This window comes from Phasianus colchicus, chromosome 4, assembly GCF_987193195.1.
Source record: "Phasianus colchicus chromosome 4, bPhaCol1.hap1.1, whole genome shotgun sequence".
Classification (NCBI taxonomy): domain Eukaryota; kingdom Metazoa; phylum Chordata; class Aves; order Galliformes; family Phasianidae; genus Phasianus; species Phasianus colchicus.
This window is the reverse complement of record NC_143439.1, coordinates 11,013,406-11,027,858: the sequence shown is the minus strand read 5'-3', so window position 1 is coordinate 11,027,858 and position 14,453 is coordinate 11,013,406. Positions and strand designations below refer to the sequence as shown.

At 39.9% G+C, this 14,453-nt stretch overlaps 1 protein-coding gene across 1 annotated transcript in view; it reads right to left on the bottom strand.

The window, feature by feature from the left end:
• RNF150 (ring finger protein 150) overlaps nucleotides 1–14,453 on the bottom strand; it is a 117,479-nt gene that overhangs the window by 38,038 nt on the left and 64,988 nt on the right. Inside the window, exons 2-4 of the mRNA XM_031588821.2 lie at nucleotides 11,426–11,676; nucleotides 4,269–4,340; nucleotides 3,777–3,859 (exon numbers count right to left, since the gene is read on the bottom strand). Coding sequence (XP_031444681.1) covers nucleotides 3,777–3,859; nucleotides 4,269–4,340; nucleotides 11,426–11,676 — 406 coding nt within the window. The remainder of the gene's footprint in view (nucleotides 1–3,776; nucleotides 3,860–4,268; nucleotides 4,341–11,425; nucleotides 11,677–14,453) is intronic.

The following is a 14,453-nucleotide window of genomic DNA, read 5'->3' as shown; positions in this document are numbered from 1 at the left end:
AAGGCGAGAGGAGAGATGTCATAAAAATCCTCATACAAGACAAAGGTTTCCATAAGCAGAAAAGAAACAAATTGTTCTTCACCTCTCCTAGGGATAAGAGACACAATGATGTGTTTAAATTGCAGCAAGCGAGATTCAGGTTACACAATAGGAAAAGCTTCATCACTCTCAGGATGGCAAAGCACTGTAATAAATTACCAGGAGAGTCTGCAGAGTCTTCATCCTTGGAGGCTGCAGTGTGTTGGAAAAATAACTCCCAAGAACAACACGTGTGAGGCCAGTGCCCTGGCACCCTGGGGTGGGTGGCCTCCCGGGATCCCTCCTGCCCTGCTCTGTGACTGCACAAGGCTGTGTACAGATCACAGCAACCAAAGCAAGGAAAAGTATCTCAAAAATCCCACAACACTGCATTTACTGTTATCTAATCAGCACTTGATTTATTTGTTAACCAGAGATTATTTGTGCCTGAAATGCATTTCACATTTTTCTTTAAAGCTGCAACTTTAAACAGACAACAGAAAAGAGAGATTTATTTTGGGCTTAGCCCAAAAATTATAATAATAATTTTATTATTGTAAAACTCACGTAAAACTTCCAACTTGCCAACTATTTAAAAAAAAAAAAAAAAAAACAACCTTTTTTCCAGGCTAAAGAGGACTGTTCTCCTACCTCCTTGTTCACAGAATCACAGAATCACAGAATCGTAGGGGTTGGAAGGGACCTCCAGAGATCATCGAGTCCAACCCCCCTGCCAAAGCAGGATCCCTACACCAGGTCGCACAGGTTCCAGTTCAAACTTTCGGAAGCAAATGCAAACAAACCTAGCAGTCACTTGGGTTGATTGTTTTTTTTTTCCTGAATAAAAGCATAAGCTACAACAAAAGCAGAAAGAGTCATGGACTAAGAGCATCAGTTGCTCAGCCCTACATCAGATGTCAGGCTGCAGCAGAGGACTGAGAAGGGTTTTGATGAGAGACTGAGCAGCACTGCATACCTGACGAGTAGGTTTCAGCTTTTGGGGATGAATATGAGTTACTGTTTGTATATTCCTAAGGTAGAAGGAGCAAGGACAAAGGGACGTGATGATGAGCATAACTGAGAAAATGGAAATAAAAAAGAAAGAAGTGCGGTAATGAAATGATTTTCACAGGAGGCTAATGAAAAGAGAGGAAAGGAGTGGAACTGTGGAACTGTGAAAACACAGTTGTTCACTGGAGGTTCAGAGGAGGCGTGTGAGCTCTAACAGTGTCTGTCGGTGACAGAAATGGAACAATCTGAAAAAGAGGTTATGAAGAAATAGAAAGTTCTCAGTAGAGATGAGACTGAAAGAGCTGTCCTATCTCTCTGTTAAAGTTCAGGAAGTAAGGAAAAGTATAGTGAGAGGCAGACAAAGGGAACAGAAGCATCAGCATTTTCTCCAAAGAAACTGCAGAAAAGATGGGAGTTTTGAAGCTGGAGATGGAAGACAAGCAGAAGGAAGTAGGGCTGTGATAAGAGAAGTGACCCAGGGAACAATGAACTTGCTTATATTTGATGTTGTGTCACTGCCCTCACTGTGATGCTCGCTACCACTTAAACGTAAAACCAGCTGCAAGCCAACATTTGCTTCACTATCAAGAGTCAGTATATATTTATTTAATACGCTGCAGAGTGAGGTTCATTAATACAGTCAGCTGTGGGAGTTGGCTTCTAAAGAGGAAAGAGAGGAAGCAGCACAAGTTAACAAGAATTCTCCTCCCAGCTCTCCAGCAGGAAGAGGACATTCGGGAAATCAGCCTCAAGTACAAAATATCATTTCAAACCTCATCCACTGAAATACTGTCCAGTGGATTTCTGGTACCAATTTCTGAGCAGATTCAGACTCAGAAACCTTAAAAGAAATACAAAGATATACAGGGCTTTATACCGAGCATGTCTGCTAGCCAGTTTTCCCAGTACAGCCTGCAGGACAAGCAGCTGATCTCAGACTGCATTTGGCTATGCAACTAGAAAGTGTTGCATCTTGTATAACTCCTGGATAGAAACACGAAGGTCAGCCAGCATGGTGTTGGCTTCTGTAAGACTTGGTGAAATGCCAGCCTCTTATTAAATGCCAGACTAATGCAGACACTGTACCAGAACTCAAGTGAAACCTCTGCTTAACTGAGGATGCTGAAGGAAGAAACCTTCAGTGCCTGTAGGCCTTTATCAAGATATAAGAAAAAAGTGCTCTCCTACTCACTTAACAGGGTCTGCTAAGTAGCTGCTCGAGAAAGATCTTTCAGTTTTTATAATTCAAAATTGCTTAGGCTCAAACTGCGAGCATTTTACTAGACAGATCTGCTGCTGCTAACCTTTTAGCATGAGTCATTTTCTAGGCGACCTTTTAAGTCAGCCAAGAAACTGAACATCACCTGTTAACTATGTGTTTCCTATTCACTCTGCTTGAGTCAACACTGTGCATGACAAAGTCTGACTGGAATTGAATTATGAGGCAAGATGCAAGTGAAAGCTAGAGCTTACACTTAATTTTGCTCTTGTATAACCACTTCTGAAAACTGCCCGTCCCTATCATGTTAAATTTCCAAACTTTATTATGCTTTACAAAAACAAGCTTGATGTCTAGTCAAGGTCCACTTTTTTTGCAATTTCTCTTTTCTTTTGTATTTCTGCTTCATGAATTATTTGCAGAAAAAAAAAGGAGTTCATATGCAGTTTGTCATTGTGGGGGATTTAGAGTAGGTCAAATTTATGATTAATCCATTGCTTTTTGTTTGCCATTTAGTGATGGTGGTAAACAGATTAATGAGTCACATGAATGAACACAAATGGACAGCTTGTTACATTCAAATATCTACTAGGGAAAAAACACAGTAGGAAAAGAAACAAATATTTCAGTTTTTCAAGCCAGTCTTGAAGACATGTTTATGTCTTCAACAGAAGAAGCTCTAAATATCTAGGCTCTGTATGTACCACATCTGAGATCACAGTTTCCAGGGAAATTAAACACTTGATCCTCTTCTCCTAAGGAAACCACTGTTTATAGGAAATATCTTAAGAAAATGATTTCCTTTCAGGTATCTTTTGTTAGATGGCATCCCAAGGAAGACAATACAATGGTACAGAGAGCTGAATACAGCTCTTACCACTGGCAAGAGGCCACACTCCTGCATCACATCACTGTGAGGATGCACACTTTGTTGGGCATGTTCACACAAAGGGATGAAAAGAGAAAGGAACAACCCCAAAAGCTCTACTTGTCACCTCCATATCCCACATGTCTATTGCTGCCCTGGAAGTATTCCCAGACAGCATCGTTCTCTCAGCACTTGGTCCTGGCACAGGACAGCACAAGAATTGCTAACGTCTGTCTATGGGGAGCAGTTAGCCTGCTCTATCCCTGGCTGCCACGCCTAGGACTCACCTTGAAGTCAGAAACAGGTTCTTCTAAGGGAGTTATTCTGGACTAATGTAAAACCAGTGAGAAAAATGGAGGAAACATCATAACCTTTGGTTTAAAATTCTACTGAAAATTTTGTAATATATCCACATCTGACAAAATTTCCGACTATCATGCTGAATTCAGGTTTTCACCACCACTAATGTTATTTTCACTTCAAGTAAAGAAAAAGAGCCATTTCATCTTTACAGAACAGATTATGAACAAATCAAAGCAATTAATTTCCCCATCTCTCCCAGGCTCTCAGGAAACCTCAGAGCGATACTCTGAGAACAGAGCATAACTTGTGAAATAGACAGACTATCAGAGTTAAAAGCTCCTTCAACCTTCAACTTACCTGCAAGGTAAAATTCTGACAACATCATTGGGTTTGTAGCCTTCAATACAAACAGCACAGTTATCAAAGTCCGCTTCAGTTTCCTACAGGAAAGAGAACATCTTCATTTTTGATTTTGTCAGCTAATCTCTTCAAAGGAAAGTCTATGTGACAAAATAAAACAGTCCCTGATGCATGCTGCATATTCAGTAATGCATTTCAAGAAAAGCAAGTCAGACTTTCAGACATATCCTGTTGGAAACTTTCCCTGGGAATCATGCAGATATAGGTAGCATGTTTGAACTTTCAGGATTTTCTGCATCTCCACATAATTTCACCACCTCCTCTCCCTACTCCATTCCTCCCATAAATTACCAGTATTCCTCCCCTACCTAGAGGACACATGTGAGCTTAATAAGCAATTGCCACTTCTGTGCTGCCTCTTTATCCTGGTGGTCGGAAGGAATACTCAGTGCAGTGATTCATTTGGTAATGAGCAATTGGAAAAATTACCTTATCACCTTTCCTGATTGTTCTGACTTGCAGCTTGCTGATTGCTTTCTTCGCAGCATCTCCAAGCCGGCGCTGTAATACAAAATTTGCTCTTAATCAAAGAGTAGCTCTTCGTGAAGAATTCATTTTTCCTCCTTAGGTTTCTTAATAATCTCAAGTAACTGCACATGAAACCAGACAGTTCTGTATAAATGTGAACGGATGAGGTCAGTCATGCTGTTGTTCAGAATAAGTGCACAGTAGGTATTCTATGCTTGTTGGTACCCCATGGTTGATGAGGCAAAGCTATGCTAATTCAGTTCCAGAGAGGACTGCACATGAGCTTCTTGTGATATTACACTATGGCAACTATACTATTTCAAGTGAGTAGCAATGTACTTAACAAGTCTGCTGTTTTGGTATCCCACTTCTTTCCTCTCCTTTTTTTAAAATCACACTTGCAAAAAGTACATTTTTAAATGAGGCCTGGGCTGGTAAGCGTAATGAATGCTGGACTTAAGTATCAGGAAGTCTTTATTCTTACTTTGTTCCAGGATCAATTCATGATATCCAGCAAAATTTAAGTGTTGCAATTGAGGTGATAATTTTTTAATCAAGATGAACACAAATTATCTTTTTTTTTTTTTTCTCTTTTTCCTACTTCATAGAAGTAACACAAGGTGTAAAATTGAGGCAAAAACATCTGCAATTTCTCACAGGTAAAGCAATATATAGTCCCACAGAACATCATATTCATACCTAACAGTTTGCTTTTTCTCTCCTTTCACTATAATGACCATAAATTGCTTATCATGTAACATTTCTGACTGTTCTCCCATTTTTCCAAAACACTGTTACTGTGCTGGCTGGGCCACTGTCACTCAAGATTAAAGTAAGTAACAGCCTGATGCAAAACACTGTTCCCAAAAGCTGAAGATGAGGTTAAGAATGATATGGGGCCGTTCCCACAGTCACAGCACCGTGGAGCTACCTCTGCAGGCTTCTGAGCTTGTGCCTGCATCAGCATTCCACGGACTTGGCTGCTCACTGTGCTAATGCAACAAGGAGACTGGGCGACAGGCTCACAGGCTGGAAAGGTCTCAGGGAGGTCATGAGCTTCCACCCCCTCTTCAAGGCTGGGTCAACTTCAAAGTCAGACCTACGTCCAGTCAAGTTTTGACCATCTCCAGGAAGGGAGATTTCACAACCACTGTGGATAATTTGTTCCAGTGCTTCCCTACTCTTGCAGCCTTTTTTTTTTTTTTTTAAATCATTATTACACAAGAAGAATTTCCCTAGCTGCAATTTGTGGCTATTATCCTTGTCTTTACTCTGTGCATCTCTGAGAAGAGTCTGACACTGCCTTCCCTCCAAGCATGCGCTGTGTCACCAGAGGCTGCAGGCAGAGTCCTCAGCCTCCTCCTCTCCCAATTTACTAAATGAGATTTCCTCCACCTCTCCTCAGTCGTTGCACCCCAGAACATACTGGCAACCCTCCTCTGGGCTCTCTTCAGTTTTTTCTTGCCTGTCTTGTGCAGGATCACACAGCACACCTACTCCCATGACATCCTGCTGGTTTTATAACAGTGAGTTCCGAGTTGCTACCCGTAAATGACTTAAACTCTTCTTCTCGCCCCCTTTTCCCATCTAGTTTCCAACCATGTGCTGTTAGTTAGGCGGGAGATTTAGGAGCTCTGGTGACTCAGAAAACATTCAACTTCCAGAGCCGGGAACACTGCCTGTGCTGGAATTCTGAGGGCATGTCAATGGGAAGGGTTTCCAGCTGGAGGGGCGAGAGCTTGAAGCCAAAACTGGGAGGAAGCTGAACGTTGCCTGTAAATTGGGACCTCATCATCACATAGATATGATTAATAAATTACTACTTCGTCCTTTGGATTCAATTAAAATCACTATTTAATTTAGAGGGAGGGTGAGTTTATTGGTTTGGAAAGACATAGAATGTGTGTAATCCTGAAAGCAGTGAGCAATTTCAGGCCTGGCTAAAGAGATGAAAATGATCTTGGCTATCATATAAGATTTACATACGCGCTTTCCAGCACAGCTAATTATTACATGTGAGGGAGTTCCTTGTAGTTACATATCTTTCCTGCAGTACATTCTTCTCACAGTCTCCCTTCAATAAACAGATCTGACAAGAGCTGGAAGCATTTCTTGCCAGCTATTTGTTTCTTCAATGTAAATCAAAGACAGACTGATAACACAGAGTGAGACAAGAGCCACTGCACCCTGCTTCAGGAATTGCTTGTGATTCCTTTTTATCATTATTATTACTTAAACTAATGAAATGTCTCAGCTTCTCTTTTCGCACATTCTTCAAGGGGATAGGACAAGATTAAAGACTCACGTACATCTTTGATCTGCTTGTTTTCATGTTTGCTTTCTCGTCTATCTTAAATAGTCAAGTTCATGACTTAAATGCAAATAACAATAATTTAATTTTTGAAAGAACTTGGAGTAAAGTTGTGCTTCCAAAGGATTCTTCTATTTGAACAAAAGGCATGCTATCACCAATCACTGTCCCTAGAAGATAAAAGGCATTACAATAGCTTAAAGGTTTAAAATGAAGCTTAGAGGTTTATAATCATAAATCCCATAATCTCATTAGCAAGACTGCAACATTTGATATTGGACTGGAAGGAGTTAAGAGTATCAGATGCAGTGGTCTTGTGGAGATATAAAGAAAGGACAGTAGCATGGAAGGCATCACTCATCTGCACCCGAGGAAGTAAATGACAGAAAACTGCTTCAAATACGATGTCTCTCTGCCCAAAACTCTCACAAAAAGTCATGACCACCTGTTTTCTTCCTCAAAAAATTGTCTGACCCTCCATACGCTGTCAGTTACATACTAAACTAGATTCTTCCCTGGATATTAACCCAGGACTTGCAGGTCCTAGTGGAATAACTGCCTGCTTTGGCTTATGCCATCCCGCAAAAATCACGGAGCTCACTTGGTTTCAAAATGATTTTACATATAACTTCTTAACAAGAAGCAAACGGGAAGAAACAACATGGAAGAAATCCTGCCAACAGACGTGGAACTCAAATACCTCTTGCTTGCTGTCTTCCTATCCCATGGCTCACAGACAACAGAAAGGGATCTTTGATCTCAGGAAGAGACACTACTGATGAAATACGAACTGTGACACATTGATGTGATATTTTACTTTTTAAAGACTGTGTCCTGGCTACTACAAGGCTAAGATGGCAAGTCACAGTTTGCTGAATGACCTCCAGGAATTCACTTGTCACGTAATTCCAAACTGCTTTCAATTAGCTCTGCCACCTGATGTTGCTTGATACAAACAATTCCCATAGCCTTTCATGAACATCATCAGAATTCTCATTTTCAGGAGGGTGTCAGGAACAAGCTGCTAAGGAAACAGGTTGTCTATACTTCTCTTTCACAAAATGATTTACTTGATACCAAAAGAACATAACACTGAGCATATCTACTTCCTGACCATTTCTTTGGATGGGAAAAGAAGAAAAAAACTTGGGACTTACATGCACATGAATATTACTACCTACCTTCTACTTTCTCACATATCGTACAGTCATCTGTGCTAAAGACACTCTTAAAAGCTCAAAACATTAAAATCAAAATTGAAAGGTAACCATATTTTCTATGACTGTAGGAAGCATGACTGTATCTATAGATGACAGATACACAGCTGCAGAAACACAACCTTATAATAAAAGACAATTTTAGGCTCCACCGCAGAAATTCCCAACTAAGTTTACATTTATATGAGTGGGCCTTGGCATGCAGTGGGAAGCCTTGCAGTCCTGGTTCTCCACTCAGCTAAATCAAGCACCTAACTGGTTCTCCCTTCAGGCACACGAACCTGGATTTTGAAGAGGGGGTGAAGGAGAATGATGGCTGAATATAAATGTATGTGGTATATGCCCAGGTTTCATTTCACTAAGGAGTAACAGGAGAAATCCAGGAGATTCTTCAGTCTTCCTATCTGCCTGTACTATTAGCCAGAGTTGTTGTTTTAAGTTGGTTCTTCTTGGCATTACTGACTGATCAGCAAGTTTAGCTGCATACAAGATAGGAAGCAGAGTCACTGTATATGAAACAGCAAGGAGACAGAGGTGATGATGAGTCTTGACAAAAAGATGCTCCACGTTCTACAGGAAACCAAAACTTAGTTACAGTCAGTCAGCTGAGAAGAAGTAAAATGAACCATGACTTAGGGATACTCAAAGTAATCAATGAAAGATGTTCAGAAACCTTACTTTCCTACAATACAACTTTTTCTGCTGATCATATATTACAATTGGTGTCACAGCTAGAAAAATTATCATGGTGAAAATAGGAAAAGAAACACACAGGAAAGGAATGCTCACCATAACCAAAGAGCTAGGTTCTCAAGAAAGACTCCACAGAGGAAGAATCTCCAGAAAAAGAACCTTTCCCAGTGGCAGTCAGCCCTTAAATGGGGTCTAAGAGAGGAGCAGCCAGTCTCCACCCCTTTCAGTCACACAGCTGAAATGCCTTCACCTGTGTTCCCCCAGCTGACCCCAGGTGATCAATCAGTGGTTGAGGCTATGACTCAACAGTTGCAATAGTATTTAGCAGTTGGCTACCCTGTCCCACTTCCTGAGTCTGGTACCCAAGCTACCAACTTAGAGGCTAGACTGCTGTTGGTAGCAGCCTTGCTATCAGCCAGAGCTAGGAAGGGCATGCATGATGGAAGTTAGCAAAGAGGTAAGTCTAAGTTCTCCCTCAACTAAGAAAATACTAGCCCTTATAAGCTTTTATTTTAATAATGTGGGATTTAAAATCATCCAGATGTCAAAACAAATTTAACCTCCTTTTTTATTATTTTTAAAACTGAAACCTCATTAACGAGTCACAGCTTCTTGCACTTAAATGAGCAGTCAGCATGTAGGAAACTGGGTAGGAAACTGATGGCACAACTTTCCCTAAATAGGCTGACTGGCTGGCTCCCTCTTCATCTGAAGATCTATTTATACAAACATCTCAACCTTACTCTTTAGATAAACTTTAACTCACAAATAAAAGAAAGCACCCTTCTTAACGCTGGCCAGCAACGAAGACGCTTAGAACAAATAAGCACAATACCTTCATACAGATGGACAAATGCAAGCTAGAATGGCAAAAGGTTTTGAGGCAAATGACAAAAGAAACATGTTCTAAACTATATCCCAAAAAGCAACAGAACACATTTCTCTTTAACATATCTGAGTACCTAAGAACTTTGTGCTCCCATCTTCACATTACAAGATAATACAAGATAACATGCTCAAGTTTAAAAAAACAAAACAAACAACAACAAAAAAACATTAGAGGAAGGAACCCTCATGAAAAAGGAAAGAGCAAATTAAGCTATTCTGACAGCTACCTACATCTCTATACTCCATAACCAGGACTAAAAAAGTCACTAACAGAAATGGTTGAATGTTATCCATATGCATCACTGTTGCATAGGAAAAGAGCAGTAAGAAGATTACAGGCAAAACTGAGTGAAGAAAGTATATAAAGAAATCCCAGTTTGTCCTGTAATAATTATTACAGCTTTGGAGAAAAAAAAAAAAACAATTGCTTAGGAGATCTGTTTTTTTATTCTTTTCAAAAACAGAATTAGTATTAATAATGAAGTTATCAAAACCTCTGCACAGGATAATTGTGCACACATTAGTCTCATTTAAACTCTGGAAAGAAAAGACTGGAAAGGAAAAATGCTTGAACACACAGACTTGTAATTCCAAACTATGATGTATAACCTGAAGGGTGCTTCTTATTTTGCTGGGTTTCATGTTTATGTACGTCTATTTACACTGCTAATCTGCCTGTATAATTACTTGATTGAAGGCACACTCAGGATATTCACATGCATATATCAGGCACACGTGTGCTTCAGCAGCCAAAGCATCTGAAAACTACCACAGCCGTTACAGCCATGGTGATTCTGCTGCCAGTGATGCTCAAATTCCAGCTGGGATAGTCTCATTTTTACTATTCAAAACTTCATGATCTGTATTTAAAAGTAAAATATATTCTTTCTGTCTGTAAATACAGAGCAGCTGCTCTCTATCTCTGAGGATGCCTGAGTTTCAATGGGAGTGGTGAGGGATCCCCCTGTATGTTAAGTTTATGTTTGAGTGCAGCACTACTTTCTTCTACGAGACAATTTTAAACAATCCCAGTTTATTTTTTCAGCAGAGCAAGCAAAGCAGTCTTCCTCCTGCTGGAACAGAAGTTTATTAAGGGTCCAAAACCATCTCTGAATCACAGAGCATTATTTTTCCTGCAGTAAAACGGTCATCTCCTCAGATTTCAGCATTGATAACATTTCCTACTGCACTATTAAAATGAAACGTAGAAGTTTCAGTTTCACAGTTCTGCTGATGCCAAGATTTGTTGGATCCAGTCAAGAAAAGATGAAATTTATCATCAATATCACTACTAATATTCGTTGCTGAACTACTGTAAAGATTCAGGGTGCTTTATAAACCCAGAGGGCCTCAGGACCTACCACCCATTCCCACACAGTGCTGCTGGCTTCTCTCCAGCTTTATAGGTTTTGTGTCTCTTTCAGGGAGAGGCTGGACAAAATGCCAAAACCAAAGGCTATCACTACACTACTTACATGTTCAGTGACTACTGTCAAATGAACAGGAATGTCTTTTCCTTTAAATGCCCTTCTGAAGAAAATGAAAACACTTCTTTTTAATCTCCTCACGTATTGAGAAGCCTTATTTCTCATACACACTTCCTCATTACATTTTAGTTATCATTTTGATCATAAGGATTTTTACTGTATTCATTCCTCCATCGCTTGGCAATATGTAACAAACTAATCTTTTCACTAATACAAATCATCATTCTTTCTGTCTGTTTCATGTGTGTTTTGCACAGAAAAAAACCCCACATCATACATACATTATATTCTTTTTTTTTTCCTTAATCCCATCTCTATTGACAATTCTTGGCTTTCTTCATACACAGACATTTTTATATCCTCATTCTTTTCACTACTCATTATTAGTTGTTGTGTTGTTTTGTTGTATTTTTTTTAAACCACGCATTTATTTGCCTCAAATTTTATGTCAAGGTTATTTAAAATTGAATCCCACGGTGATGATTTTTTTGGAAACCAAGACCCTTTGCAGCACTAACTCACCTGATTCCTGTCCCTGGCATTTGCGTAGCGGAATCGCTGGATGTAATAGAAGACCAGCCATGCCAGCGAGATGATCATCAGCACAATGAAGGAGATGGAGACAAACACCACGGAGGTCCGGCTGACGTATTTCTGCAGGTTTCGTGTCCCAATTGTTATATACATCATCACGGTGATGTTCCTCTCCAGGAGGCTCACTATCTCTTTTCCTTTGGGTTCAGGAATCATTATTGCTACAACATCATCTAGGCCTGTCAAAGAAGAGAGAGAAACTTTCATTAGAACAGCTGAATGCAATGTGTGGTAAGGCAATAAAGCAAAAATAGTAACAAAAAGCTCTTCTTTCTCCTCCTGATTTTCATCAGGAGGTAAGCTGGATGGCTGCGGTGAAGTTTTCAACCAGAACCAGTTATGCAGTTTGTTCCTATAAAGCTGATCTGTGAGATACATATAACACGTTTCATGGTTTGACAAACACAGACATCCAATTCTGCTGAGGCTTTTCTAGCAGCATAGTGCTGTAACCACCACAGAAAGAAAGACGTGTTGGAGCTAGCATAATTCCCTCCACCACCCTATGCACTTATCATTGCCCATTTTGCACAGCCACAAAGCCCCTCCAAATTCCACTAATACCAGAAGTGCTTCCAGTCAGCGTTGTTCTTTTTGCCCAAAGCCAGGGATGGGAGAGAGCTGTGGGGACAACAGGATCTCCACACAGAACTGTGTGTGGAGAACTATGCCCTGTGCCACCAAGGCACTCTACAGTCTGAGCCCACCTAGGGTTCAGGAGCCATACTCAGTCAGCAGCACCATTTTGTTTCCTAAAAAATCAGGCCAGCTCAGCCCCTGACATAGTTTACAACATACCCCATAGGGGTATGTGTCAGCACAACCAATGTAGCAAAGGGGGTTCCATTACTAGGATGGGGTAGCATCTTCCTACTGTCCTGTCAGCCCATCTGAAGCAACAGCTCTGCGAAATTAGGCCCTTCCACAACTCTGCATCATTTTTCCTTTATGTGCAGTGCTGGTTTTGTTTTATTTGTGTTGCATGCTGCTGAAACTGTTTTCCTTTCTTTTATATGCCCTACGTACACAACAAATAAAAAACTGAAATTGTCTGGGATGAGGTGGCTTGTTAGATGCCTCTTCTGGCTCTGTGGATAAAAAAAGAACTCCTTTGTGGTTAATATTAGGCATATTGTTCTTTCCCTTCACAAAACAAGCGTATACAATTTTTACAGCTGAGCTATATTTTGCAATGGTCAAATCCTGCATTATAATAAATAGCTAAGTACCAACAAGACGTACTTGAACACAGAAACATGCCAGATACAATAACATCTACACTGACCATGAACTGGAATTTAGAAAGGAAGGTACAAACTTGAAAGGAAGTGTTGAAGTCAGAGAGATGAAGTGGAGGTGAGTGCTTTGGCATTTCAGCTGAAATCCCAGGAGATCAGCTGGCATGCTGTAAACTCCATAGTTATCTGTATTTTGACTGTGGAAGGAAGGAAGACAAAAAGCCACCTACTGTGGGACACTCATAGACGTGGGAAAAGATTGCCTACCAAAGCAGCAACCTGCAACCTCACAGCCACAAAGTACCACAGAAGAACAAAACTAAACAAACAAAAAAAACCCTCACAGCTGAAAAAATTGAAATTAATTTCATCCACTTCTCTCAAAAGCCACAGCTCTGACCTCCTCACTTGTCCAAACAGCCATCTAACATCATATGCACCGTAATGTAGGATGTGGTATGGAAGATATTACCTGAAAGTCCATGCTAATGGGAGGAACAGATGCAAATATTTTCAGTAAGAAAATACAGGTAGCATCGTAACTGTTAAGATTATCCTTATCCTAAAATGTCTCTTAAAACATACCTTAACATCTTTACTATGTCTAATTCATCTGAACAGAGCTCAGTGTATTTCTGGAGAAATATATATAATGGACAATGGCTATACATGACGCACTGCACATTAAGAATCACATTCAATTAATAATAGGATTAATATACCTACAATAACAAAACAAGCATTTCACAGTAATGCCCTACCTCCTTTCTTTAATTTCAAAGGCAGACAAAAATTCTCATCTCCTGGATAAATCTGACCTCATTCTTGCCCTTCAGCACCTGCCTTTTCTGATCAAACTATGGTGCAGCTTTCAGTCTTGGATTCACTATGGAAGCATCATGAATTGATGCTCCACTGATAAGAGCGCAACCACACGCATACCTTCTCTTTCTCATCCTTCCATCTCATTGCTAGGATGATCTACTGCCACCTCAGGCCTACAGCCACGATACTTTAAAGAACAAGATACTAACTATATATTGCCATGGATGTATGCTAAACAAAACTGTGTTCAGAAATGCAAAGTCAGAAGACAGCTATTTGCAAGAGGCAGGCAGCTGCTTTTATTTATTCAAACAATATATTTAAAGTGTAAGCTATCTGGTTATTTTCTTGGAAAACATTATGGTTTGTAATGCAGCATTCTTGGAAAAAAAAACAACAACAAAACGTATCAGCAACACATAATAATCAGGAAGATTCTTCTTAGCACTTTATTAACTTCATGATAATTTCTCCAAGGCCTTATGGAAAGGGCTATAAAACTAATATTGGGAAGAAACAACAATTACCAAGTGTTTCTTTTCCTTTCCTCCCACACATCACAATATTATCAGTGTTTCAGTATCTAATGGCATGTGGGAAGTTTGTATATATATAGGAAAACTATACATATTCTAGAAGAGAAATAACGTAAGGAGCCATCAATCATAGAGATGATTTCTGTGCTCAACTACGCATTTGTTCAACAGACTTCAGAAAAACTATCTGGTAATATGTACTGATGCTTCTCTTGTGAGTTAGATGCTAACAATGCCTTTCATTACGTCCACAATGGCAACTGCACTTTGTGGCACTCTTGTTACCTAACACATTTCTTTTCTTTTTCTGGCCAAGATTAATGCAGACTTTGACATGATTTTTTAAATAGCTGTCAG